General features: G+C 30.8%; 1 protein-coding gene across 1 annotated transcript; it reads right to left on the bottom strand.

Moving 5' to 3' along the window:
- Window positions 1–1,034: 1,034 nt before the first annotated feature.
- On the bottom strand, window positions 1,035–26,902 carry Pp2C1 (protein phosphatase 2C). The gene is made up of 6 exons (XM_067263272.1): window positions 26,522–26,902; window positions 9,630–9,764; window positions 6,395–6,610; window positions 6,008–6,228; window positions 3,632–3,830; window positions 1,035–3,224 (listed from the first exon to the last, which is right to left on the bottom strand). The coding sequence occupies exons 1-6, from the start codon at window positions 26,823–26,825 to the stop codon at window positions 2,395–2,397; spliced, it is 1,905 nt and encodes a 634-aa protein (XP_067119373.1). The 5' UTR covers window positions 26,826–26,902; the 3' UTR covers window positions 1,035–2,394.

The raw sequence follows: 26,902 nt of genomic DNA, 5'->3' as shown, positions 1-26,902 counted from the left end.
GAAAATACAAAGTTAGACAAATCTTATGCTTATGAGGCTTATCTGATATTTTATAATGATTTATGTTTACTGCATTGCTAAGAACTTTCTTCTTTGTTTGACAGTTCAAAATTTGTTTCTCATTTTATATAAAGTTACACTTAATTATTATATGTAGATATTTTTTTAGAATTTTAATTGGCAAGATTTGCTATTAGTTTCACTAAATTACTTTGCACGTACTATTGACGCTTGATTTTATGGAGCCCCGATATAATTAATTTTGTAAACAACATAGAGTTGTTTACTTCCACCCGTAGAGATCTTGGAATAATTAAAGAATATACTACATGGTGTGTAGAATGTTTGCTAAGCAGTGTTATCAGTGGCATAGCATAGTGGGGCAGCAGGAGCGGCACTTTTAGGGGGTGCAAAATTTCACAATAAATAATAATAATACAATACACCTGTACAATACACCTGTACAATACACAATAATGATGATTGTTCTTGCCGAAAAGTTCTTTAGAATTACTGTATATTTTAGTCTTTTAAATTCAGATACCTAAATAAGGGGGTGGCCGACACCCACGCTATGCCACCGAGTGTTATAGCAGCTATCGTTTACATCTCTCTCTTTACCACAATACCGGCCATCTCTTATCACATCTTGTATAAAGATCTGTATTTAGCATTTAATTTTGTAGTTAGCTGTAACATCTTTGAATATAGCAATCAGCATTACTCTCCTATATTACTCTATTATATCAAAAGTCAATGACGTTCATTTAATAATAAATACTTTTAATTGTTACTACTAATAATGCATGCAGGAGCATAAAAAAAAAATAACCATTTGAACAAACAAGTAGCCAATCTTGCCATTTAACATTTAAAATGAATGTATGCAATTCTATAAAATAATGTGAGAATCTTTGCTCGTTACTGTCGCAATGAAGTTATTTTCTTGTAAAATTAAAAATAATTTCACTTTCTAAATCTACTACACATTTAAGAATGAATAAATTAAGTATAGAAAGAAAACAAAATAAATATAATTTATATAAAAGTTTTATTTATATATGAATTACTGAAAATTTAAATAAGAAATGACAATGAATTTTTTTCAATATTTTTTTCTTTTTTTACTTTTCAATTGACATCACAATACATATCCGACAAGACATCGAAATTACTATCGTCTAATCTTATAAAGCTAACGAGGTACAGCAGTTTTTACATTATATCCTGACATTAAAATAAAACTATTTCACCACAAAATCAGGGTATATCACAGAATATGGACAGAGTTCACTCCCCTGAACGAGTGTAATTTATTTATTATTTTTTTTTTGTTTCCCCATATTAATAAACAGCAGATTTGTAAAAAAAAGTCTTAAATTATTTTTTCAGTCTTATTTTCCTACATATGACATCTGTATTTAACATTTAAAAATGATATGACTGTCATTACAAAATTATATTGCATTATGAAAAGGATAAGTTATTCCAAAGTACCTGCAACATTCCTCATTTTACACCTGGATGGGTTTTTTTTTATTTATTTTGCATGTCTTTAACAGCTACAGATATGTAGCGATAACTGCAATGAGTGAAATGATTGTAATTACGCTACAAGAATTAGTCGACTGTCTTTAGAAGACAGAAAATTTGGCATAGAGGAATCTGAGATTCTTCTAAACATTACAATTGAAATTATTATTTTTTTTTTTTATTTTTGTTTTCCCCCAATTATCGGAGAGAATTTTATAAAAATAACTGGATACTATTCTTAACTCTAGTAAAGTTATACTGTATTTCTAAACCTAGTTATGTGCATCAAATAAATAATTACAATCTATTTAAAAAACCTTTTTAACAGGGCTCAAACAGTGGATCATGAGCACCTAACTGTTTGTATGAGGTCATTTGATTGGTCTTCTATTTACTAACACATTGAAACATCTTACAAGCTAATTAATCATCATTCGTAGTCAACAGTTTATAGTATATACATACATGTATGTATGTATGCACATACATATATACTGTTTACTGTCGATACAAGTTTCTTAAAAATGAGCAAGTCAATGACTCCTATTCCTCAATAGAGGATTTAGATACAACTCAAATGAGGTATAATTTAGTCTGTAAAAAAGTTGCACAGATAAAAAAAATTCATCTCTTTCATCTACTTTCGCGAAAGAAATATTTAATTATTAATACTATTGTATTAAATATGTTCACTTACAAGCTGTCTTCTTGAAACACATTCGAATTACATACTTAAAGTAGGTTCATATTCGCCAGCATAAGAAAATCTATACAGATTTTTAATTTTGTGCACGGCTGTATCTAAGAAATTTCTTCATGCGACGCATGTTAAATCTTTATACTGTACAAAAGTCAATTAAATTATGCTTTCATTTTACGAAGTCTGTGTCGAGTCCTCGTGCAGTGTGGACTGGATATTGCCCTTGCTGCAATTCGACAGCTAGAAAAATTATCACTTGTCCAACTTTGGTTACGGTTGTGTGCACACAGGTGTTTAAGTGGCGGTGCCGACGAATTAGAACCATAGTTGTCTACCGAAAATTTCCGTTTTACACCCACTATAACTTCAGATTTATCGTCTTCAGATTTCCGTCTGTCGTTGTCGTCTCCTTCTCCTTCCTGTTCGTCGTCCGATTGAGAACTCTGTTTGATACCGTCCATATCTGTAGAGTTTATCTCGGATGAACAGTGTTTTTCAGCACTAAATTTGTTCTCCCTATCTGATGATAATCGTCTTTGCTCCTTACCAGAAATGTCACTAGACTGCAGAGAGTTCCTTAAACATACATCTTTAATGCTTAATTTTGCATCTGTCTTCTTTTCTAACCAGGCATTAGCAACTGAATCGACGTAATTTTGATTAGACACCGGTTTTAATCTTGAGCACTCAATGTCAGAATTATTAGACAATGCATTATCTAAAGAATCAAATTCTTCTAGTTTATGTGAACTTTGTTCCTTACATGTTTCTTGTCTACACATAGGTGAAGAACACGAATTACATTCTGAATGTTTATCTGCCATTACACGTTTCGTAACAACACTCTTCGGCGATAGTACGACTGGTTTTGGTAGGTAAGTATTACGACTTTCCGAGAAATCGAGTTTTTTCTTATGGAGCCAATCCTCTTGTTGTTCTGGTTCGGTTTTTCTAATAGATTTAGCATAACAACTATCTCCTTCTACTTGACCTATAAAATATTTTGAAAAATAAATATTATAATAGTTACTTTTCTTAATTCTTTTAATTTTAAATATTTATTTTATATACAGCAGTGCACTTGATAAAAATAATTTTTATCAAGAAAACAAATACAGTTTTAATTGAAGATAATAGGGAGAGAGGGTACCACACACGGTGTAGAGACAAACATTGCAACAAGCTATATCTTAGCTTGTTGCAATGTTTGGCTCTACATTCTATATATATAAATTATATTATCATCTCACTCTTGCAAGCATACAACATAAATTTCAGAGTTTTTTCTGCTATTTCGATTTAATTTACATTAAAAAATTTTATTGCTAACATGAATTACTTATATAAAAAGCACAATTAAAATTAAAAACAAAGCAAATTATTTTATAATTAACTTGCCTCCGGATGAATCGATTTCATCTCTTGGACGTAATTTCTGCATTACCCTTTGCCTGAGTAAAACTTCACTTTTAGGAGGTCCTGGCGGATCTAACAATACTGTAACAACACTAGTATTATCGGCTCTCATTTTTAAGTTATACCAACGATTCAGAGCTCGATCGACCAAGAGTTTAGATGGATTATTAGCCTGCTTGTTCTAAATGGAAAAATTTTTACATATCAAATTAATAAATGTATTTATAATAATACTTTTAAATGGAACTTAGTATTTTTTGCAAAAAATTGAATTTAAATGAGGGGTTCAGTGGAAAAGTGGTACAACTGACAATAGTATAACTTGAATATATTAGTGGTAAAATTTAAAATAGGTTAAATAATCATATTTTATTAAATTACATAAATACAGATATATATGCTTGCATATATATCTGTATTTATGCATTTATTGTATACCTGCATTTATTATCCTTTTATTTTTAAATGAATACTTTTGTTTTTTTAATAAATATTATAGCATGTTTCCACTCTCCTCTTCAAATTCAATATAGAAAATTGATTAGAAACTGAACTTTTTGTAACAAACACACTTAGCAATTAAATATATTCACACCTTTAACGTGTCCAGCATAACGTTAAGTTCCATAAAAACGTTTTCGATCCCTTTCAGAGATCTTCATCAGTTAAAGTTTACCAAGAAACGAACAAAATTTGAATTTAAAAAGAACGAATATTTCAAAACTGGTCGTGCATCTAACGGTGAAAACGTAAATGCGTTCCTAATGACGTCACCACCAACGTGAAATTTAAACATGCAAAATAATTCTAGTTTCCGTATACAAATTACCCAACGGTAAAAACAAAATTAGACAGGAATGAAGTGAAGCGGCTTCTGCGGAGACATAAAATTACGTCATATCCGTTTTATAGAAAGATTTCCAGGCGGTTGATAAAACTGTCCGAGTCTCTATGATTGATGCAGTGTTTGCTGATGTGTGCTTTGTGTATCTCCATTTTTTCTGTGTGTTTCACCGCTTGTGCTGATCTGGTAGGTTTAATAATCTCCGCCTTGTCCCAATTAACTGTGACATCCTGCTCCTTGGCGAATGCAGCAAGTACCGTACTATCAATGTTTTTATTGACCGCATATTTATGTTCCTCGATCCTTTTTTTTCAAATTCCTCATGGTCGCCCCTACGTAAACCAGATCTGAGTTGAATCTATTATCTCTCAACAGTATCGAGTACACTCCTGTGAGGTTATTGTATCTATATCTTTCCTTATCATTTCTCAAAAGCCTATAGACCGTGGGATTACGTCTATAAACAATGCGGATATTCCTTTTTCTGACCACTTTCTTAGTAATTTGGTTTAAAAACGGTATGTAACTAAGGACAATCCTTTCTTTCTGCTCGTTCTCCTTTATACGTCGGTTGTGTGGCTGGAAGGTCTTAATGAGGGTATCCACCGTTTGTCTTCTGTAACCATGTTGAAGCGGTATTTCGCGTATGTAATCCAACTCTCTGTGCGTATCATATATGCTGGTACAGTGCGTATGAGCTCTCTTTATCCATGATTTAAAAGCCGTTAATTTTAGGTGTTCTGGGTCTGATGAATTCGTGGGAATGATGTAAGGTTGATAAGCCGGCTTGCAGTATACTTTCATTACTATGTGTCCCTCTCTACATACGCGGTCAATAAAAACATAGATAGTACGGTACTTGCTGCATTCGCCAAGGAGCAGGATGTCACAGTTAATTGGGACAAGGCAGAGATTATTAAACCTACCAGATCAGCACAAGTGGTGAAACACACAGAAAAAATAAAGATACACAAAGCACACATCAGCAAACACTGCATCAATCATAGAGACTCGGACAGTTTTATCAACCGCCTGGAAATCTTTCTATAAAACGGATATGACATAATTTTACGTCTCCGCAGAAGCCGCTTCACTTCATTCCTGTCTAATTTTGTTTTTACCGTTGGGTAATTTGTATACGGGAACTAGAATTATTTTGCATGTTTAAATTTCACGTTGGTGGTGACGTCATTAGGAACGCATTTACGTTTTCACCGTTAGATGCACGACCAGTTTTGAAATATTCGTTCTTTTTAAATTCAAATTTTGTTCGTTTCTTGGTAAACTTTAACTGATGAAGATCTCTGAAAGGGATCGAAAACGTTTTTATGGAACTTAACGTTATGCTGGACACGTTAAAGGTGTGAATATATTTAATTTCTATTAATTGGTTCCTGTAAGCATTCCTTATTGTATACTTAGCAATTAACTTTACATAAATAATAATAAAGCACATTATATTCATATAATATCTTGTGCTAAAACGGATGAAGAATTAATAACCAAGTACTTACTATAGATGATTTATGTGCCGATTCAAGAATATAACGTTCGTTTTCCTGTTCGGCATCTTGTACTAAGCGAACGGCATCCCATAGAGTCACCATATTCCACAATCCATCGGATGCGAGAATAACACATCTGTCTCTTTTAGGATCGAGAGTAACAACACATACGTCAGGTTCTGGACTCACTACAAATTCTCCTTGTTGATAGTTGTAACTCCATAGATCGCCTGAATTAAAATATAAATATATTCTTAATGATTTATTCTAGAAAAACATGAAACTATATTTCTAAATGACCTTGACGTTTATAAAACTTAATGAAAAGTAAATTAACAATTTACTGATCGTTAAAAAATTTGCATGCTATTACTAAAAGATGTAATAAGTTCGTACCTAACGATCTTGCCACCGCTAAAAACGGTATTTTGTCAAAATGCGTACTTCTGCGGATCGGTCCTTTATGACCGAGCCTAGGTCTGTTCCAAACCACTCTCTCCACTCCAGCTTTATTCATTACTAGCCCTCCCACACTATAAATACGTTCCTTCTCGGCAGGAGATTCTGGTTTATGGTCTTTAGTAAGCGGCTGAGGTAACCACATATCTGAATCTACAAATTAAAATATCAGATTTTATAAAAAATTAATATATGTTGATTATTTTTAGACTTAATCTGGTAAAATAATTAAATTCTATATTTTTATCTCAACTGATGTTTTAGCTAAATAAAATCTCAAAGTAAACAACAAATTATTTTATAATAATAAAAATGCTTTGTATATTTTATAACAATAATTTGAGTTACTCCATTTAATTATGTTATCAATAACTTAGAATTTCTGTAAGAAAACTTAAATTGTTGATTTTTTAATATTTATGTTAACTTAAAATCAACCTAACACTATATTAACACTTACGTGATGATGAAAATATTCATATATACAGTCAAACCTCAATATAGCAGTAATCTCTAAAATTGTCACTAAATCAAGTGTAGTATTACACCGAAGTACTTCAAAGTATTGAAGTCTATAACGTTCAAACTTGTAAAATCGTAACATGAGTTTGGAGAACAGTGCTATTCACAGATGAGTAAGGATATGGTTTACAAAGCAATTCAAGGCATGCTTTGATCTGGAGAAAACAAGGGACAGCTATAATATCCATGAAAAAGACATGGAGGAAGCATTATGGTTTGGGATAGCATCTCATTAAGTGGGTGCATAGATTTCTGTGCTTCCAAGAGGATTTCAGCTACCAGAAAATATTGGGATGAAATCCCAGACTTCCATTATTTGACCCCTGTGCAAGTACAATAGGTAGTACATCTATATTATAAAAGAATAAGTTAATTATCAGGAGAGAATTGCATACATGAATTGGTTAGTGAGATCTCTAGATCTTAACTTCATAGAGCAAATGTAGGATGCTCTCAGATGATGCTGTTGCTGCCTTAACATCTGCAGAGACTTGGAAGGACAATGCATCTAGTAGCTCATTAGAGTAGCAAAGACCAATTATCAACAGAATGTAATGTCATTGTGAAGCCTGCATTACTGCAAGGGGTGGTCACATTCCATATTTATGTATAGTGGCTATTTCATTTTCATATATTACTTTTGATCTAGATCTTTACTTGCTATTTTTTGTAAGAAATAAATATGATGCATGCATGTAATGTATTTTCATGCATGCATTAAAAATATTAAATACTTTCTAATATTTTGGTTTCCTTAAAAATATCTAAAAATAAATTGTTGCTATATGCAAATTGTGTAATTTAAATCTTAAATCAAACAAGAAAGGTATAAAATCAACATATTTCATATCAAGTTTGTCATAATTGTAGCTTTAAAAACTTTATCTCAGAAATATATTTGACATTTATGTAAGAAAGATGTCACAAAAGTATAAAGGTATAATAAATTTTACACAATTCCATTTCAGAGTGAAATTCATTCCCTACAACAGAGAATTTCAAGATTTCTTACTGATGACCTGAAAATACATTCTGGAATGAAAATTACAGGTAGGTGTATCCAGGTGTTTACTTGTCTTTGCTTCTTCATACAGTTAAGTAAAAATAGTAAAAATTTAAAGATTTCAGGTAGTTTGGTATTTTTAAATTAGCTATTTTTCAACAGCTTTTATGTAATCAATACTTTTAATTGTCGGTAGTTGCCATAATCACCATACGTGATACATTCAGTATATTTATGTAGGCTTTTGACAATTTTGTTGACCTTTTTAGATCAGATTTGTCTTTATGGATTCCTAGGTCTTATTGGACCATTTATTGAGTTGTTATATATTCTACATTTGATAATGATATAAGAGGAATGAAATAATTGGCTTGGAAGCACACCACATCGTTGCTTGTCTCGACTTTGCATGACATCACATTGTGTTCCAATTAGTCTGGTTTTTAAATCATATTCTCTGATAAGAAGTTTGAATTTCTCATCACAGAATATGGTGCAGTGGCCTGGACGAAGTTCACAACTATTGAAACGACCTTAGAAATGAACTGGAACAGTTAAAATGAGTTTAAGGTAGTCATCTGTTAAGATTTGAGTTGAGTTTAGAAAACACGGACAAACCATTTTAAAACTGGTTAATGGGAGAAAGAATTGAGCAAGTTACATAAATTTAATAGGAGAAATATTAATGGTTGGGTGTATCAAGAGAGTAAGGTACCCATAGGTGTAACTATGTCCAGATCTAAATTCAATAGGAAACGTTTGTGGGATTTGTGTGTCAAAGATTTAATAAATGCCATAATGAACGTTGAAAATTTGTGACGAGTTTCAACTGTTAATTGCTAACATGTCTAATTATATTATTAAACATTTGGAAGCTAGTGGAAACAAATTAACATACTAACTGTTACATTTGTAAACTTTACAATAAACAACTTAATTTAAATCTTTACAAAATTATATTTAATTTAATGGATCTGAAACAAGTAAAGTAAACTAACTACTAATTTTTAAATATATAAGTAGTAAATTTTTAAAAAATAGCTATTAAAATATTAGTCACTATGATTATTGGGACTGTATGTGTGTGAAAGGTGTTCTTGCAAATGACAGTATATTGGAATACTAAGATAAATATACTGTCAAGTTTGAATATGATATTAAGAGTCTCTCTTAAAGATGACTGATAGCTGTTAGAATGAAAATGGAGTCATAAAGTATTTTTAGGTATTTACTCAAATGTATGTTTATTGTATTTGAGAAAACGTTAACATTTTTCACAATTATAACACAAAAAAATTACCCTTACTCTTTGAAAGTTAAGAGTTTCACTTTTAATTACAATTTTTATGTAAATTTATTTAATTTTATCTTGAGAGATTTTATTATTTGTAATTAAAACAAATAATTAAGTAATAGATGAATCTTTAGATTCAAAATAATGTAGTGAAAGTAGAACAATTTTAGTTTCGTTTCTACAAATCAAAAATATAAAAATTTACACGGAATACAGTTAGAAATTTATATACAAATGTTATTCAGATATTTACTATACAGGCAGATACTGTACCATTTCCCAAAACTAAGTCTTAATTTTTTATACTTAAGATGCTATCTACAGATTTAAGTTTTGAGGAATCTTTTTATTACCTGGATCCTGACAGCCGAGAATGATTCTCGAGTCGCCGACGTGACCGATGTACATCTTTCCCCTTCGGATAAAAGCCACGCTAGCGGTAGTTCCCGACGTGCTGGGTAGTCCGGACATCGTCTTGGGCCATTTTCCTAAAAATATAATCAATTTTATTACCGTTAACAGTAATAAATATATAAATTTGACTGTCGAGTAACGTCTTAGGCAATTACTCTTTCGGCCTAAACTTCCGAGCAGACAGGTATGTCAATAAAGATTTGTTTGGGTTTACAAAGGAGGTCAAGTTCAAAAGTGGAATGGATGAGTTGGCAGAATGCCAAGTTCATTGTTACAGGAAGTGAACATAATATGGCCGTGTGTGTTCGGCGAGGTCAATGAACTTAAAAGTTTTGATTTCCATTTATTCTCGTTTTTCGGGAGGAATTTTATTTAAAACGTGTTTCCGAGAAACTTCTTTGCATTTGGTGGAAGTGTGTAAATATATTATTGATAAAAATTTATATTAAGATTTACATTCAAAACTTTTCTAATCATATTCTTATTTTCTTTATCTGTCGTATATGTACTAAAGTCTTATCTCAAATTTCTTCTTAAGAAAATAAATAATTATTCTTACAAAGTCAAAACACTATTTTGTATTATTTTTAATTTGTAATATTTGCTATTACCTTATTTTATTCTCTATTTAGTTTAATTAAGTATATTTGCTTATACACAATCATTATAATAATCATTTTGATGTTTATTAATGCTTAAAAAGAACTTCCTAAAGCATACATAAAAATGTTACATTTCTCAGACTTTGAAAGAAAATATAACTTGGCAATGACTAAATTGAAATGCTTATTTGACATAATCAGTATTCTAATGAGCTCTTTGCTTCAAATTTCGAGGTGTAGACGTCATTATAATCTCTGTTTTGGAAGAATGGATAAATGGAAATGAAATACTGTAGTTCAACCTCCAATTTGTCCCTTCAAGGATGATGTAGAACCCACATTTCTATATTATTATCAGAAAAGACTATAATATAATCTGTCTATTAAAGAAAATAGATTGTTTTCATGATAAATCTATAACCTGAAATTGATATTAGAAATATTTTCTTCCATATTAAAGCTTTACCGTAAGAGAAACGTGAAATCAGATCCAACACTTGTTATATTTGTTAGTTTGACTGATGATGGAGCCAAGTAATGTGTTCATATAAACATAATCATATATCCCCACAGTTACGGCGACAAAAAGCAATGCTAATTTATTCTTTTGTTTGCTAATAATTGAAAGATTCGTATTAACGATGTCGAGATAACTTATATTCTTCCACTAGAGTCTATCACGACATTGCATTTCGCACTTTTTCTAATTTATAATAAATTGTAGTACGTTTGATTTAGATAAAATTAAGTTGTAATATTTCAATTTTTAATGAAATATTAATTGTTCAAAAATGTCATTCGGCTAAAATGTGAATTAGAAATCTAATAATAAATATTCTGCAGGAGCATCCGGCAAGTGCTATTCGTGAACCCCGGCGATGTCAAGGTTGTTTGATATACTAAAACAAGGTCGCCTGTTAAGAAAGATTGCAAAATAGTAAAGTGCATTTTCTTGTCGCTAACCAAATACTAGTCGTTCGGCTCTTTTTACATCGTTGCTTTCAATTTGTAGAGTTTTTTTCCTCGAATAACAGTATTATACTCATTTGCAGGTCATTGGCTCCTCTGTAAAAAGAGCTAAAAAATGAGACAAGTAATTTCCATTAAGAGAACAGAATCAGAAGACAATTAATTGAATAAATGCTACAACAGGAGTAACTCCAAGTAAAACACTGGTTTGTAAGGAACTTTTTTTGTGCCGAATTCTATATCATGAAATTAAAATGATATAATTTGATAGTTTGATTTTCTCTTTCTTACATCAGATTAAATATAATGGCAAAAACTCCACACACAAATTCACGTCTACTAATTCTTGCATTAAATCAAAATTACAAAGCTCCTTTACTTCTATAAGGAAGTACACTTGTAATACTACCACCACTAAAACCAATAAAATATAGTAAAATTTCTTAAAAATGTTAGATAATAAAGCAATTTTACTGAATCCAAATTACAAGGGCTATTAAAAATTGAAAAACTATGCAATGGTTTTGAGCTTAGCTTGAGCTTAGTAGAATGTGTTTAAAGTGCACGTGAAGCCAGATTAGTTTGAACGGATGCAGTTTTGTGTTGAATGCATGGTAAAATGGGGCTACCAGAAAAATTGACTGTAGTAATTTAATCAAAAAATTAATTAGAACCAATGTATGAAGTCGGATAAGAAAGAATACTTTATATATAACCACTCGGATAGTAAAGTTGGAAAATAATTCTAGTAACGACTTAAAAATTTGTATGAACAATACAAAATTTTCATTCTTTTATATTAGGAAAAGGAAAACTACTTTTAGTAGTAGTGATGTATGAAGAACAACACATTCCATTAAGATTGGAAGTAATGAAGGAAAACGGGCAATCGAAACGTTAACGGCATATTCTAATGGTCTTTGCATTAAAATACAAAATTAATGAGCTTTGTATAACTGTGCAGGTACGAGAAGGTTAAAGAACTTGTAATTATATTTTAATACAGTTTTTAAAAAATTAAATGAATATAGAAAAAAAAAGAAATGCAATCATTTTAGCTTTTCCCCTTTCTCTCACAATAGAATTGCAGGTGTTAAAGTAACATTCATGATAAGCAGGTGTTCGCTTTCTCACTATTTACATGACTGGATTCTGAACCAAACTGTTGAAGTTTTATCTGCTTCTTATCTGTAAACTATTAAGGTATAAATTTTATTGTAAATATTATTTTTTAATATTAATAATTATATTTAAACTGTTATTCTATGACTAACGGAGTCAGTACATTGATTAAAAAAGCCAATTTATGTAAACATTTTATTGATTTCTACACTGTTATATTGTAAAGGGAACTGGAATTTTAATGATTTTTTGCAAATTTTATGTGTTTTAATGTTACTTTAAACAACAGATTAGTTTAATAATAGAGTAAGATTAATGCTTTAAGAATTGAATTTTAAACTGCTATCAGTTCATTATTTTCAAGTTTGTTGGCATCTAATGAATTGATAAGGCAATTCACATGCTGACATGTGTTTGTGTCCTATAATTTCAAGAGCTTATGTTGAAAGTCTAAAATAGAGAAGGAGCTGAGGAAACAGTAAATAGTAGTAATTCAGACTATAAAATTTGAATTTGGTACCATTAGTACGGTTACTGTAAAGTCCATTTTAATGACATAATTGAAGTAACATTATGCTTAATGTAGCATTACCCGAATTGCTCGAGTTCAACCTTTCTCTAATTTGTAGTTAGAGGAAAGTCGAACTCGAGCAATTCAAAAACCAAGAAATTTTGAAGGTCATTCAGACAGATCATAAACTGGCAATTGTTCAAAAACATTTGGTTTTAACCCAGGATAAATTTTATAAAAATGTATATGTAAGTGAGATTGATAATTATATGGCATATAATGTGTTTATTACTTGCACGTGTAAAGTTATTGTGTTGTTTCCAGGATATTTAGAAACAATTTCTCAACTTTTTAAATGTCATTTCAGTATATTTTAATGAAATAAAACATTTATTTCTAACATTATTACTATTAAGCTTTCGGCCCACTTAGTATTAAATTAATTAATTGTTACAATTATCATTTAGCATTAATTTATTTAGGGGCTTATCATGCACCAAGACTTATTTATAAATAATTTATTTTGCTAATTACAACATAAATAATTATCAAATTCTATATTTTTTACCATTTTTAATCCTAATAATTATTATTAGATTTAATAAATATCATATTTACTTGCATATAAGACGAGGTTTTTATTCATTTTTCACTACTTCAAAAACCTAGGTTGTCCTATACGCGCAGCGAAGGATTCTTTGTGTTTTTGCAATAATTTTTGTGAACAGTGTATTCGCATCTTTTACACGATGCTCACCCTACGGTGTTTAAAAACAAAAGTATTTTATCTGGGTCATTTAAATCGTTCTTGTGTATTATCGGGAGTAAAGATGAATAGCAATAGGAAATGCAAAGCGTTTGAATTAAATTCTAAAATCACATGGGAGCCTGATATAAGTTTAAATTTATTGCCGGGTGAAAACAGATGATTATTCGGAAATCAGAATTCGGAGAAACTCGTTAGTGTAATTGACGGAGAGTGGTTGTTGTCGGACGGAGAGAGATATGTTGTCGATTTTACGAGATTTTTCCTTAAAGTTTAAAATGCCAGTAATTTTTGCGGGACAATGTGTGCATTTACGTGCATTTGGCATAAAATTAGAATTGTATTAATAAATCTAATTTTCTTTATTTTGATCTTTAAAGTCACACCTTGTCTTATGCGAGTAAATACGATAGTTAGTTATTAACAAACGACTCTATTAAATCCAATACATTGTAATACCAAAGCCAACTACTGCCGTATGCTATCGGGTTAATAACGGCTATAATATTAATAAATTACTAAATAATTTAACACAAAAGATGGTGCCTATGCCTCCCTCTAAATAAATTTAATAATTATATTATAGCTGTTATTAGCCCAATAGCATATGGCAGTAGTTGGCTTTGGTATTAGTTAGTTATTAGCAATAAAGTAATAACTGGATTATTTTTTAGGTTAATTAACTATCAGGCTAAGGATTTAAGGATTTTAAATTATTTTAGTGATGTATATACACGATTATATCCAATTAAAATATAACTTAAGTGGCAAAATAACATGTAGAGAGAAGAGAGAGAGATACATTTTCCTATTCACATTCCCTAAAGACAAGAACAACACCTTAAATCTCAACTCTTTAATTGTCAACCTTTCTCTACATATACATATTCTTTCCATAACTCTTATATGGTGTGTGTGGTGAAGGTTGTGGATATGATTATTTCTCCTTTCAAAAGAGAAAATAATCATAATCATATAATATAATAATCAGGTAAAAGTAGATAGATGATGATCATGTAGTAGATTGATAATTTACAAAATATGTCAAGGAAAATAAATTTATAAAACATTCATTGTAAATAGACTCCGTCGTATATGTATATTGTAAGGAGATTTTTGTTAGCTAAACTTCTCTTAATTCTCAGAGGATTTGAATGAATTAGGTGTTGATAGGGTTGGGTCTAAAGATGAGATATAAACTATTTTGTTTTCTGAACTGATGATTTGTTCTGGAAATATTGGGTTTGTTTCAAAGTTCTGAAATTTTCCTGTCATTTTATACAGAGTGTCAACAAGAAACTTTTTGCAATATTGAATTATCTGTGTATGTAGTTTACAAAGGAACGAACAGAATAACACCTAAACACAAATTTCCAGCAAATAAATACACATATATAGTTCCAGTTTACTTTGCAGTGGTTGTTTTTTGTTTTACAAAGGAATGTGTGGCTGATATAAGGCTCATGGTATTCTGCTAGTTTAAAAAAAAATTTGAAAAATTACTTAACATTTAATAAGAACAAAATTAAGCTTAGTTCTGAAAGTGTTTAGAAGTCAATTTGGCTCCATCTTCAGATGGAACAAAAATAAACAACTTACAAAGAAACAAGAGTGAACAGTTTTCAATAATTCTATAAATTATTATACAGGGTGACAATAATTAACCCGTACAAAGTTTGTAGCAATGCTGCAACTGAATTTTTTACGTCACTAATTATATACTGAAGGATATTCTTATCAGTTTTTGGTGATGATTCTAAAAATAATTGTGAATAAGTTAATTTATAATTTACACAATAAACAATCTGATTAATATAAATATAGAATTACTAGCAGATAAGCCCGGCGTTGCTCAGGCAAAACGTAACGATAGTGAAGATTATTACATTATAGCCGATCTTACCCGTTCCTACAGAATGCAAGAATTGGGTCTCCCTGTTTCCAGACTAATTAGAGAATTTTTAGATGGGTCTAAAAATATGTTTGATTTTCCACAAAAACGCTTAAAACCGCATCTGCACGTTCATTGTTAACAATGGAAGTGTCAAGAATGGAAGCGTTAACACTTCCCCCACGAGGGAAGTGTTAACAACCTCTCCCCAACGGGAGGAATTTTGAAAAATCCCTTCTTAGTGTACATTTTTGTGACGTACCCTAACTGTGTACCAAATTTCAACTTTCAACTCCTAACCGTTTGGGCTCTGCACTTATCATCATCAACGTATCTCAATTATATATATAGATGCACATTTGTGTTTAATTAACCTTTCAGCAGTGGGAGAGTCAGGTATGGTTCTATCCCTTAGTAGTGGAGAATATACCTGGAAAATTTTTAAAGTATTTTTTCACGCAATTTTTCTCATTTCCGTTTTAGAAAAAGTATTTGTAAACAGTTATGTCTAGTAAAGAAAAGTCTTTTTTTATTGTTACATAATTCATTTTTTATGTGAATTTTTTTTTGCGGTAGTTTTTGGCTAGATTTTGGTGATACCCCCAAAAGAATTTAACGTATATATAGGTCCCTCACCACTGCCACATGATCACCCTCGACGTATATATACGTCCCTCACTGCTGAGTGGTTAATGAGGTGTAGACAATTATTTTGTCAGATTGCATCAAAAACAAATTTATCAATACATTAATTTTTAATTTTAACTTAGAATCCTCTGGAAGAAAAGAATTGGCCCAGAACTGGAGTTGAACCTGCAACTCCCACTTACTGTGCAATTGCATTGATAGTTAGTTACCTTATCTGGACCTCCAATTAATTTTTACTTTTAGAGCAATTAATTTAAATATAACCACACTGGTCATTCACAGTGCCAACTGGAGATGACTAGCATCCATGGCTCTTCATTGTTCTCTTCAAACTTATGTTTTAATCCTGGCATGGTGTGTACAGGTATCCCTTGATTAATGTGGTTAATTAATCCCTAAATGCTAGTATATCAAAATTACTTTAATCAAATACGAAGGTACCTTGGTACTTAATTGAATAATCACTATCCTCTAGAACAAATTATTGGTTAATATTTTTATTTTAGTACACAAAAATAGCAAATTCACCAACACCTTATTTGCCAAGAAAAGCATATGTATGTTAATAAAGACAGCTGTTACAGCTGTGTTAATTAAAATTTCTGCCACCACATAAAAATGGATTTCTGCAAGTAATCTCATGTATTAATCAAATCCCGCATTAAGCAAGGGATACCTGTGTGTGTGTGTGTGTGGTGTGTGTGTGTTGTGTGTGTGTGTGTATATATATACATATACATATAAAGCACAAGTCAGCTGACAACCATGGAAGGCCATGAGTGCTAAGTCATTCCCAGTTGGTACGGTGAGTGGCCATGGTTGTGTTTAAGTTGATTGATCAATTAATTGATCTGGAAGTGAAGATCAGTTGGAGGTCTAGGTAGTGTAATTATATATATAAAATAACATACATAATTTGGTAAATACCAAACAATCTGGTAATTTTTTATCAGGCTATATTAAGGGTAACTAATAATTGTCTACAAGTAGGTGGTTAAGCCATCATCTCATAATAAATTTAATTATGTTAAAGTAAATAAATAAATTTTTACATTTATGATATCCTGAAAGAAAAGAAGAGAGTCATCCTCGAGCAACTGTTCCAGGTTGTGTCTTTTCTTCCAGAGTATTCTAAACACAAATTTGTCTTCATATTTATTTGTTTGCATACAATTTACATCTATAGACTTTTACAGATAAAAATTGTCTACATTTAAGAATATTAATTCCTCAAAGTTTATTGGTTACCATAAGATTATTATTATATGTGCAATGATTTAATCCATTTATAAAATTAATATTTTACATAATTGAATTGAGTTTAATTTACACAATTACATTTACATTTACACAATTAGAAAGATGGTTGTTCCAGGAACAGCCATCTTTCTAATCCAGTGATACTCAACCACTGATTTTTGAAGTGTGCCGCCACTGTGAATACCTATACATAAGCAACGTCACACAAGAAGTTCAATTGGCTCTACCTTCCTAGGGCACGTTTGGAATTTCCGAAATTGGTAAGTGATTCCGATTGAGAATCACTTACCGAAATAACCGTGTGTGCTGCCAAATTTTTAAATTATTAAAAGTGTACCATGACAAAAAAAAAAACATTGAGAATCACTGTTCTAATCCCTTGAAATTTATAGTAATATATGTACTCAAACATAAGACACGTTAATTTTTGCATGCTTACCCAAGGATTTTTATTTTTGAAAAAATAGACAACTCGAGACAAATTTATGTCAACGGTACTAATTCTGTTAATTAAAATTTGTTCAGTGTTTATTACATACTATCACTATCCTCCATGGTATCAAAGTCAGAAACCTCTTCACTTTGTATTAGGCTCTTCTGAACTAACACTTGATTAGACACTGTTATCTTTCCATGTGCAATCAGCCTTGCTGCCATTTAAAGAATAAGAAATGCAACATTTCTCGAAAGAGCACTGCACAACATTTTCTGGGATTTTCATCCAAGCACTTAGGTCACTCTAATTAGTCTATCATATAAGTTGACCTCTCGTGATATTTACTACTACAAATATAGTCTAATTCCCTCGCATCATTTTAATGATTTATATTAGTGACAACAATACGACATATGGCACTAGATACATCATAATTAGTGACGTCAAATCTAAGATTCACCCTATTTTCATAGATACCAGAACCTGAAAAAAGTGAACATTCAAGACAATATGGTATTTATTATTTCTTTTTATTTAAAAATTAATTGTAAATATATTTGCTTTCAAATTTATTTAAAAATAGATAAAAAAAAAAGCTTTATCATAAAACAATTTTTGCATTTGAGATATTAGTTAATGCCTGTTAAAAACATAAAAGAAACCATATGAATTTATACTGAAACATAAGGTTGTATGATAACATCACATAGATCAGTGTTTCTCAACGGGGGTGATTTTTCCACGTTGGGGGCAATTAGTAACAATTTAATTTTGGGGGGCAAAAAACAATTTTTTGGTCAATATAGTAAAACATTATATTAAGAATAATTAGATATTTTATTTGTTATATCGTACAATAATTAAACAATTAACATTATACTAGTCACTAGTCTATTCGATGCAATACGAATTTGAGGGCCGAGGCTGACGCCCAACAAAATTTTTTTGAAGTGAAGGGGCAATACTACGTAATGGTTTTATTGATGGGGGACCGAGGATTTGTTAGAGGTTGAGAAACGCTGACTTATATTTTTGTAGATTTTTGATGGTATATATACTACGAAAATTATATCTTTCAGTTAAAATGTGTTAGATTTTGACTAGCCAGTTATTTTTTAATACTAGTTACTTTACTAATTATAGCCCTTTAATAATGTAATGCAAATATACTTTTCTGTAATATACAAATTTAAAAATGCATGATTATAAGTGGCCATTGTATATATTAGAATGTTACATATGTGACTTCGGGGGGTCCGAAAGAGTCGAAACCCCTCTCGATTGTCACCAATATGTGAAACGGGGAGGTAAGAGGATGTCGTATCTCCCGTTTCCGGTTCACTTGTCAAGGATGGCTGTTCGTTTCTGATCGTTACGCGTTCTGCGAGTGGATAGGAGGGAAGATGGATGGGGTTGACGATAAGGCGAAGCGATATTCGAGACAAGAAGGAGACCATTTAACAATAAAACAAGATTTATTAAGATATAACAATGGACACAACTACAAATATCTAACTAATTTCCCTAATGCGTGTAGGGGGAGAGAGAGAGCTTACAATTGCGGTTCATACCTCAATTTAGTTCCTTAGAGAGTTAACACTTGATTTCCTTGACGGGGAGATTAGTATCCAATTAGGCACAGTTTTATATATGTTCGCGACTGAGCGCGGAGACGTTCGGAAAAGGTCCGAGTCGGGGACGACGAGCGACGGCGTTATGTCCGGCAGATGATAGGAGACTCCCCCAAGGGGGTGGAAGGAGTGGCTTTGTAGTTTTTGCCTAAAAAATTAGATCATGTGATCGTAAGCGGATGACGATTTGTGTCAGAGGTGTTCCCGGGACTAAAAACATGCAACGAGTTCTAACGGTAACTATAAACTAATGTTGCAAGACTATCCAGGTTACAAGCTAAAGACAAAGGATTGTTGATGGTTATTTGGCCGGGACGCATAGTTTCTCGTCCAGGGCCGTCTTTCGACAGGATGTTTATACTAGGGAAAAATTTCTAAGACGAATTATTAAAAAAAAAGTGGATCTGATAAAAGTCGGATCTCACACATACAACATACACATTTAATATTGTATCTGTTTGTTTTGTTGACTGGACATGTTGTGAAGACTTTAGTTTGGAATATTAATCCAAAATTTTGCAGGGGAAAAAACAATATTAAATTACCATGTACCATATTTTCTTCTTGTACTGTACATATATATATATATATATATATATAAAACTAACAAGAGTATGCAAAACTATGCAGATTAGCAGCCAATGGCTCACGGACCAGTGCCAATACATGGACAAACGAACTTTGAGCAACATAGATCTAGATCAAATTCACAGCAATGTATTGATTGTTTTCTGTACAATTGTCCAGTCAACAAAGAAAATATACACAACTACGGGTGTATATTGAGAATCTAATATATTACAATAGATACTTTCATTGCTTTTTTATGCCATTATATCATTGATTTGTGTCACGTGCCTTCATATCATACATAGATTTGTACATGTGCATGTGAAAATCTGGCAATCAAAGTAATAATATATTAATAAAAATATGATGCTGATCCCTAATACATGAGGTAAAGAAAACTGTTAGTTGATGTAGTAAATAGTTTAAGAAGCACCAGTCTGAAGCATCACAATTTTTCATAATTATATTTGCAAATTAGGACATCATTTCCTATCTTTCATTCATACAACAAATCAGATCCACTTGTAATGAGTTTAATTGAGGTCTGCTGAATAGTCAGTAGTGTACTTGTGTTTTGTTAACTCAAAATCAATCTCTGCTTCAATACAGGTAATTAAATAATCATAATTAGTAGTTTTAAATATTTGAAACTGCTAAATGACATTCTAAAGATTATACAAATAAATCCTAAATACAAAATCTTTCCCAAATTAATGAAGACAAAATGTAAATAGAATGTTTCTAAACGTAACTACAGTAGAGCGTCATTTATTCGAAAGCTGATCAACCGAAAGCATTCCAGTTGGACTGTGTCGTGCCGAATTGAATATTGAATTGAGCTTCCAAAATATAATTTTTTTTTGTTTTTATATTTTTCAATATATTTATTTTGTTTGTACAAAATAAAGAAATAATTTTTAATGATACAATAGCCACGATTATTATTTATAAGTTATCCGAACAACCCCAGTCTCCAACTGATTTGGATAATGGACTGTAGTTTACTTTAAATTAGTTTTTCTTCATTTGCTTTTAAATTGATTTAATATGAAATTAAGTTTTTTAAATTGTTAGTAGATTTTGGTCTAGATTTTAACTCAAAAAGATCTTGAAAGTCAGTTTATATCAGGGAAAGAAATATATTTGACAGCCTCACTCATTGGTTTATTTTCTACTTATAATTGTTGGTAATATTAATTTGATACACAAAATACATATTGTCAGTGATTGCGGGTAAATTTAAACTATTTATTAATGTTTCGAGTAAAACATTCACAATACAAGAAAAATCAAAATAATTTGATAAAAATAAAAGAATAAACAAAAGTGAGGTTGCGGTCGAAGTGAATGCCGGGCATTCGGCGCCGCCTTCCCGTAGAAGTTTGACAACGGTGTTTGGAAAGTCGAGCGTGATTCCACTGATGTTCCAAATGCCATTATCAAACTTTTAGGCTTACAGGAAGGCAGCGCCGAATGCCCGACATTCACGTTTTGCATTGAAAACTTCGGCCGCAACCTCGCTACATACCGTTTTGTACTGTATTTTGATCAAAATGAGGAAATTGTATTTTTGATATGCATTATGATGACAGACAATGCATTTGCTTTGACAATTATCTTTACATACAAATTTTATAATATATATTACAGAAATTCTGAACACAGAATACCTTATATCTTATATTTTTGATGCTAAATCATCTTGTTTCAATTTTTACTGCCATATTTGGTTTATGCCAGGGCACCTATGGCATGTGTGACCAAAGTGGCACGTTGGGAGAAATCATCTGACGTGTAGTATCATGTGATTTTGATGTATCACCTGTTTTTTTTTTTTTTTTTTTTTTTCAATTATCCTTTGTTTGTTATCCTCCTTTTTAAATCAACTTTGTTACATTTATTCTAATTAAGGCACATTTCATGAAATATTGTTATTCAAAGTCTAAAACTTTGACAGGCATAAACATTTTTAAAGATAAGTATGCTTACTATATGGCACGCAGACTCAAAATGGTTCACCATCACTGGTCTGTGCTGCATGAGGGAATTCCCTATAACATTTGTACATTGTGCATGTGTGTCTAAATATTAGTTACATCCTGACATAGCTTCTTACTTAAAAAAAAAAATTGTTATAAAAATGTTTTGTTTTATTTTCTATTAAGGTGATCCTTCAATAATTATAAAGCAACTCTGAATATTATGTAACACTGTTTTTTTCACACAGTGTTATGTTTTTTAATAAGTAGATAAATATTTAATTCATAAAGGGTGCCTGTAAAATTACTGTACAGTGAGTAGCAATGTCTTTACTACTCACTGCATATTACAAATTTCCAATGACATTAAAGTTATGACATTAATTATATGCAGAGTATTGCATACAAGACCTGTAAGCTGTATGACCCATGTTTCCACCTTGCTACATAGTGTTACTGTTTGCTTAAAGGTATTCTGGTTTTTTTGAAAATCTCTTTGCCAATTAGATAATCTCCCTTAGAATCAGCAAGCTAGGTCTCTAGATCTCACTCCCCTGGATTTTGAGGTCTCTGGAGACATTTCTGGCATTTGCTTAGGAAATATGCATAAATATCTTTGAATAAAAGTGAAGTTTTACCTGCAATATTGCATGTAAAACTTCATTTTTACACCTTTTCCACTGCACAGTAACTTTTCAGACAACCTGTACTTAAATTTGAGAATTTATAACTATTATTATTACAGTTCTTAAATTAACTATGACAAGAATATGCGAAAATAATGTAAGCAAACTGTATCAAACAAATCGACAATGCTAAACGTAATATCGAGTTCTCTGATTAACAAGTTCAAGATGACGACCACACCTGAAAACTCGCTTGTCTGTTTATAGATATCAAATATCAATTATGCTTTTTGGAATTAAAACTGTTTTTGTATTAAACAGAAGCGGAATAAATATTAAATTTACCTAGTTAAGAAATTTTCCCTTGTATAAAGTTACAGTTACAATGTTCTGATTTCTATTTTAGTCATCATGCTCTAAATCTCCAGTTCTCTATTGATAGTTTCCAAAACAGTTGGTTAAATAATTCTGCAACATTCGATACATTCAGATTACTTAAAGATCAAGAATTAAACTTATATTAAGGCTCTTTTCTAAAGCATTCTAGATAATATATATATCTGCTGCAGTGTAGAATAAATTATTATTACAGACAAATTATATGCATCCTTATATTTAAAAAAAAGGCACTAATTTCTATATCTTAGCTCTTAAATACATAAAATCAGTACTGATTTGATATATTTGTGTTAAATTATTGAAAATTAAGAAGTAAAAATATAAATTAAGAAAACGTACTGAGTAATAAAAGCAATTTTTTAAAGAAATCTTGCAAGGAAAATAAGACGACGATATAAAATAAATACGCCTTAAATAAACGGAAAAATTCGTTACAGAACTTTTAAAAAATCCTAAGTTTCAGTAATAAGCAAAAATATAAATTATAGAAAGGTCCTTGCTGCATCAATAATAACTGGAGCGTGGTCATAAAATTATTTATATTTACTTTATTAGTATAAACACCTGTTAGCAATCTACAAATGTAAACCGGCAATTAAAAGTCAAGTACACTTAATGCTGTTTAAAATCTTTATATAGAACCATATTTTCTATATTTGTGATATTTTTATAAAAGAAGAAATTCTCAATTTCGTATAACTTATCATTCGTCTATTTTCTAACGGACGATCGCTCGGATCCCGGACGATCTAAATATTAGGAAATTTGGATAATTTTTTTCCGTGCGAATCGTTTTTGGGTTGTTCGACATAATACCGATATACCATTGAGTTTGTTGTTAGTAAAATTTCTTTTTGAGCAGTAAAAATATAGGAGATACTGTACTATTTTGTTTTAAATGCGCTTTACTTTTTAAAATTGTATTTTCAGGTAGAATTTAATCTCTAATCATTATTACAGTTTATTTATAAAAAAAAGTTTAATGTTTTTATCATTAATGTGTGTGAAATAAACAGGAAACATAAAAGTTTCATTATATAAACTTTAAGAATGAATACTCTGCTTCTTTACTTCTAATTTTCAATCTTCAAATTTAAAACATCAATTTTTAAATTTGAACATGAGAAAAAAGGCACATGTTAAGCTAAAATCAATACTGTATACATATGAACTTGGGTAATAATATAAACAAGTATCTGTCGAATTAAATCCTCAAATTATTATAATCATTTCTTATCTTAATGTGTATCTGATTTCTAAAATAAGTTCTAAAACAGTTGTTATAATCAAATAAATGTATTCAGGTATGGTAAATAAACAGGTATTGTGAATTTCATGCAGAGAAGAGCGAGCGTAAAAATTTCATATAAATTAAGCAATCATCTAGCAACTTAAGAAATTTATTTATACAATTTGTGTTTCATTCGTTAAATTCGTCGTAAGCGAAAGAAATGTGGATGCGAGTGTTTAAAAACGAACCGATCGACAAACATTGTCAATAAAGTGTAGTTAGGATCCGTCAATACGCATTTCGTTATAATTAAACTGTAATTTGGTTCAAATTATAATGATTTGTTTAATAAAACATTTTTTACAAGACAAATTTCTTATTTATGAATGCTAAAGAAATATTTAATTAAAAGTTGCTTTGATTTGTGTATACAAAAACAAAAAAATCCGTAAAAGTCAACTCGGCTGCAGAATTATAAACTAGAATTTACTTCAAATGACAAGCATTTTTATTATGAATAAATTTAATTTTTATTAACACTCCTTGAATTATCTGAAAAATTCCAATCTTTATTTCTCTATAAGACATTTTAATTTTAAGAAATTGGTTTAATTTCCTAATTTTATATTATTTTTCCAAAATATGTCATCAAACAGTTGATTTTAAAACAATTTTTGAGAAAGGACATTCGTTACGTCGTTAGTCGATCGACCGATTGCAAAGTTTGATTATCTCGCCGTGATAAAAGTCCGAAAATGATAAAACTTCTTAGGAACAATACAAATTAATACGACGTTCGCTAATAAATTCTCTTTACTATCTGTTAATCTGTCCCTCGAAGATCTTATAATTAAAATAAAGCTACGTGCTAAGATCTAAAATAATTCTCAAATATTCAGTTATTCTACATATACTTAAGCTTAAATTTAAGAGATAAGAGTTTAGATTTGAAAGTTTCATCATACACGAAATTATTATTCAATGAACTCAAACTAGGTCTACCATTTTATTTGTTTCTAAACTTGGATAGATACCGAAGTCAAGAAGTTTCATGACATTTTTCCTAGTTAACAGATGCTAAATTAGTCACGTACGTGTGTCTTATATTTCAATAATACTACAAGATGTAGACGTATTCGGTAAAATACAGAATCCGGCCGTTCGCCGTATTTATCGGGCCGTAAGACAGATAAGGAATTCGGCCATTCGTTTGATATTTGAAGTAATTATCAGGTTACTTTAATGTATTATATATAAAAATTTAACATATAAAATATTAATACAATAAAAATCTTAAACTATTGCATATATAATATATAACAAATGTAACTGTTCTTCATAAAGTAGGGCACGAAATCTCATAGTCATTGCCTATAATGAGTATAAACAATATAAAGTATTCGGGATTTGTTTACGCCCAGAAATTGTAAATTTATAAATTCTCTCCGAGGATCAGAACCGACGGGAGATAGAAGATATTTATATTTTTCCAAGATTACGAGCGAGGACAAAGTCAAACCAAATAGAAGTTTCACGACCACTAGAGATACAGGATAAATTTCGAGGGTATTCACCTTTACGGGGAAAAATCACTGCAGAAAAGATATTAACAGAGATAGGCACATTAATTTGTGTTGTTATGATCAATATTGTTTTAATTTTTACAAAATTCTACATTTTGAATAAATTTAAATTTTTAAATTAAGAGTTTGTTTATATCAAGCAATATTCATGTTAATAATTTAAGAAAAGAGGCATAATATTTATAAATTTTGTGTAATTGATGAAGACACATGATATAAATTTAAAAATTCAAAATATGTTGTCTTCCTTATATGCTAAATAACACGCAAACAAGTCTAAACTCGTTGGAGTAAATGATATTTTCGCGTTTTTAGAATTAAATTTTGTATTTTTACATAAAAATATCTAAAAATTATATCACAAAATGGAATGAGAAAATATATATATATATATATATTTTTTATACAGTCGCAAAGGATGACGGGAGAGGCAGTTAAAAACAAATGAGCAAAGGATGACGGGAAAGACAGTTAAAAACAAATGAGCAAAGGATGACGGGATAGACAGATCGGTCGCGTGGAATGACGGGAGTCGCGCGTCTATCCGTACGCCTCCGAGATAGAAAATAGGGCGGTAGATTTCGACATCGAACGACTTTATACTTACCAACTTCTTTCCACATAGCGAGATGGGTGGCCAAGAAACCATCTTTGATAGCTTTTAACACGAGATCGTCGTCTTTGGACCAGAAATTCCTCTGATTGACGATGTAATCCATCAAATGTTCTTTGGCAAACAATGCTGCTTCGCGTCCACCGTGTCCATCGAAGATACCAAAGTAGGCATATTCTAAATCCTTTTCGTCTTCCGTTTGCTGATAGGCGACAACGAAAGCGTCCTCCATATACTTCCTACCACCCTGATTACAGTGTCCCGTAACTCTTAAATTAACACCGATCGTGGGTGCCATGTTAAGGAAAAATCTCCGAACCAGTCGCACCCTTTTCTATTCAATTCTAGTCCGCCTGACGTCATCGCCTACCGCGG

The sequence above is a fragment of the Centruroides vittatus genome, unplaced genomic scaffold (genome assembly GCF_030686945.1).
Source record: "Centruroides vittatus isolate TY-2023 unplaced genomic scaffold, ASM3068694v2 contig_1753, whole genome shotgun sequence".
NCBI classification, from domain to species: Eukaryota; Metazoa; Arthropoda; class Arachnida; order Scorpiones; family Buthidae; genus Centruroides; species Centruroides vittatus.
This window is presented reverse-complemented; position numbering and strand designations above follow the sequence as displayed.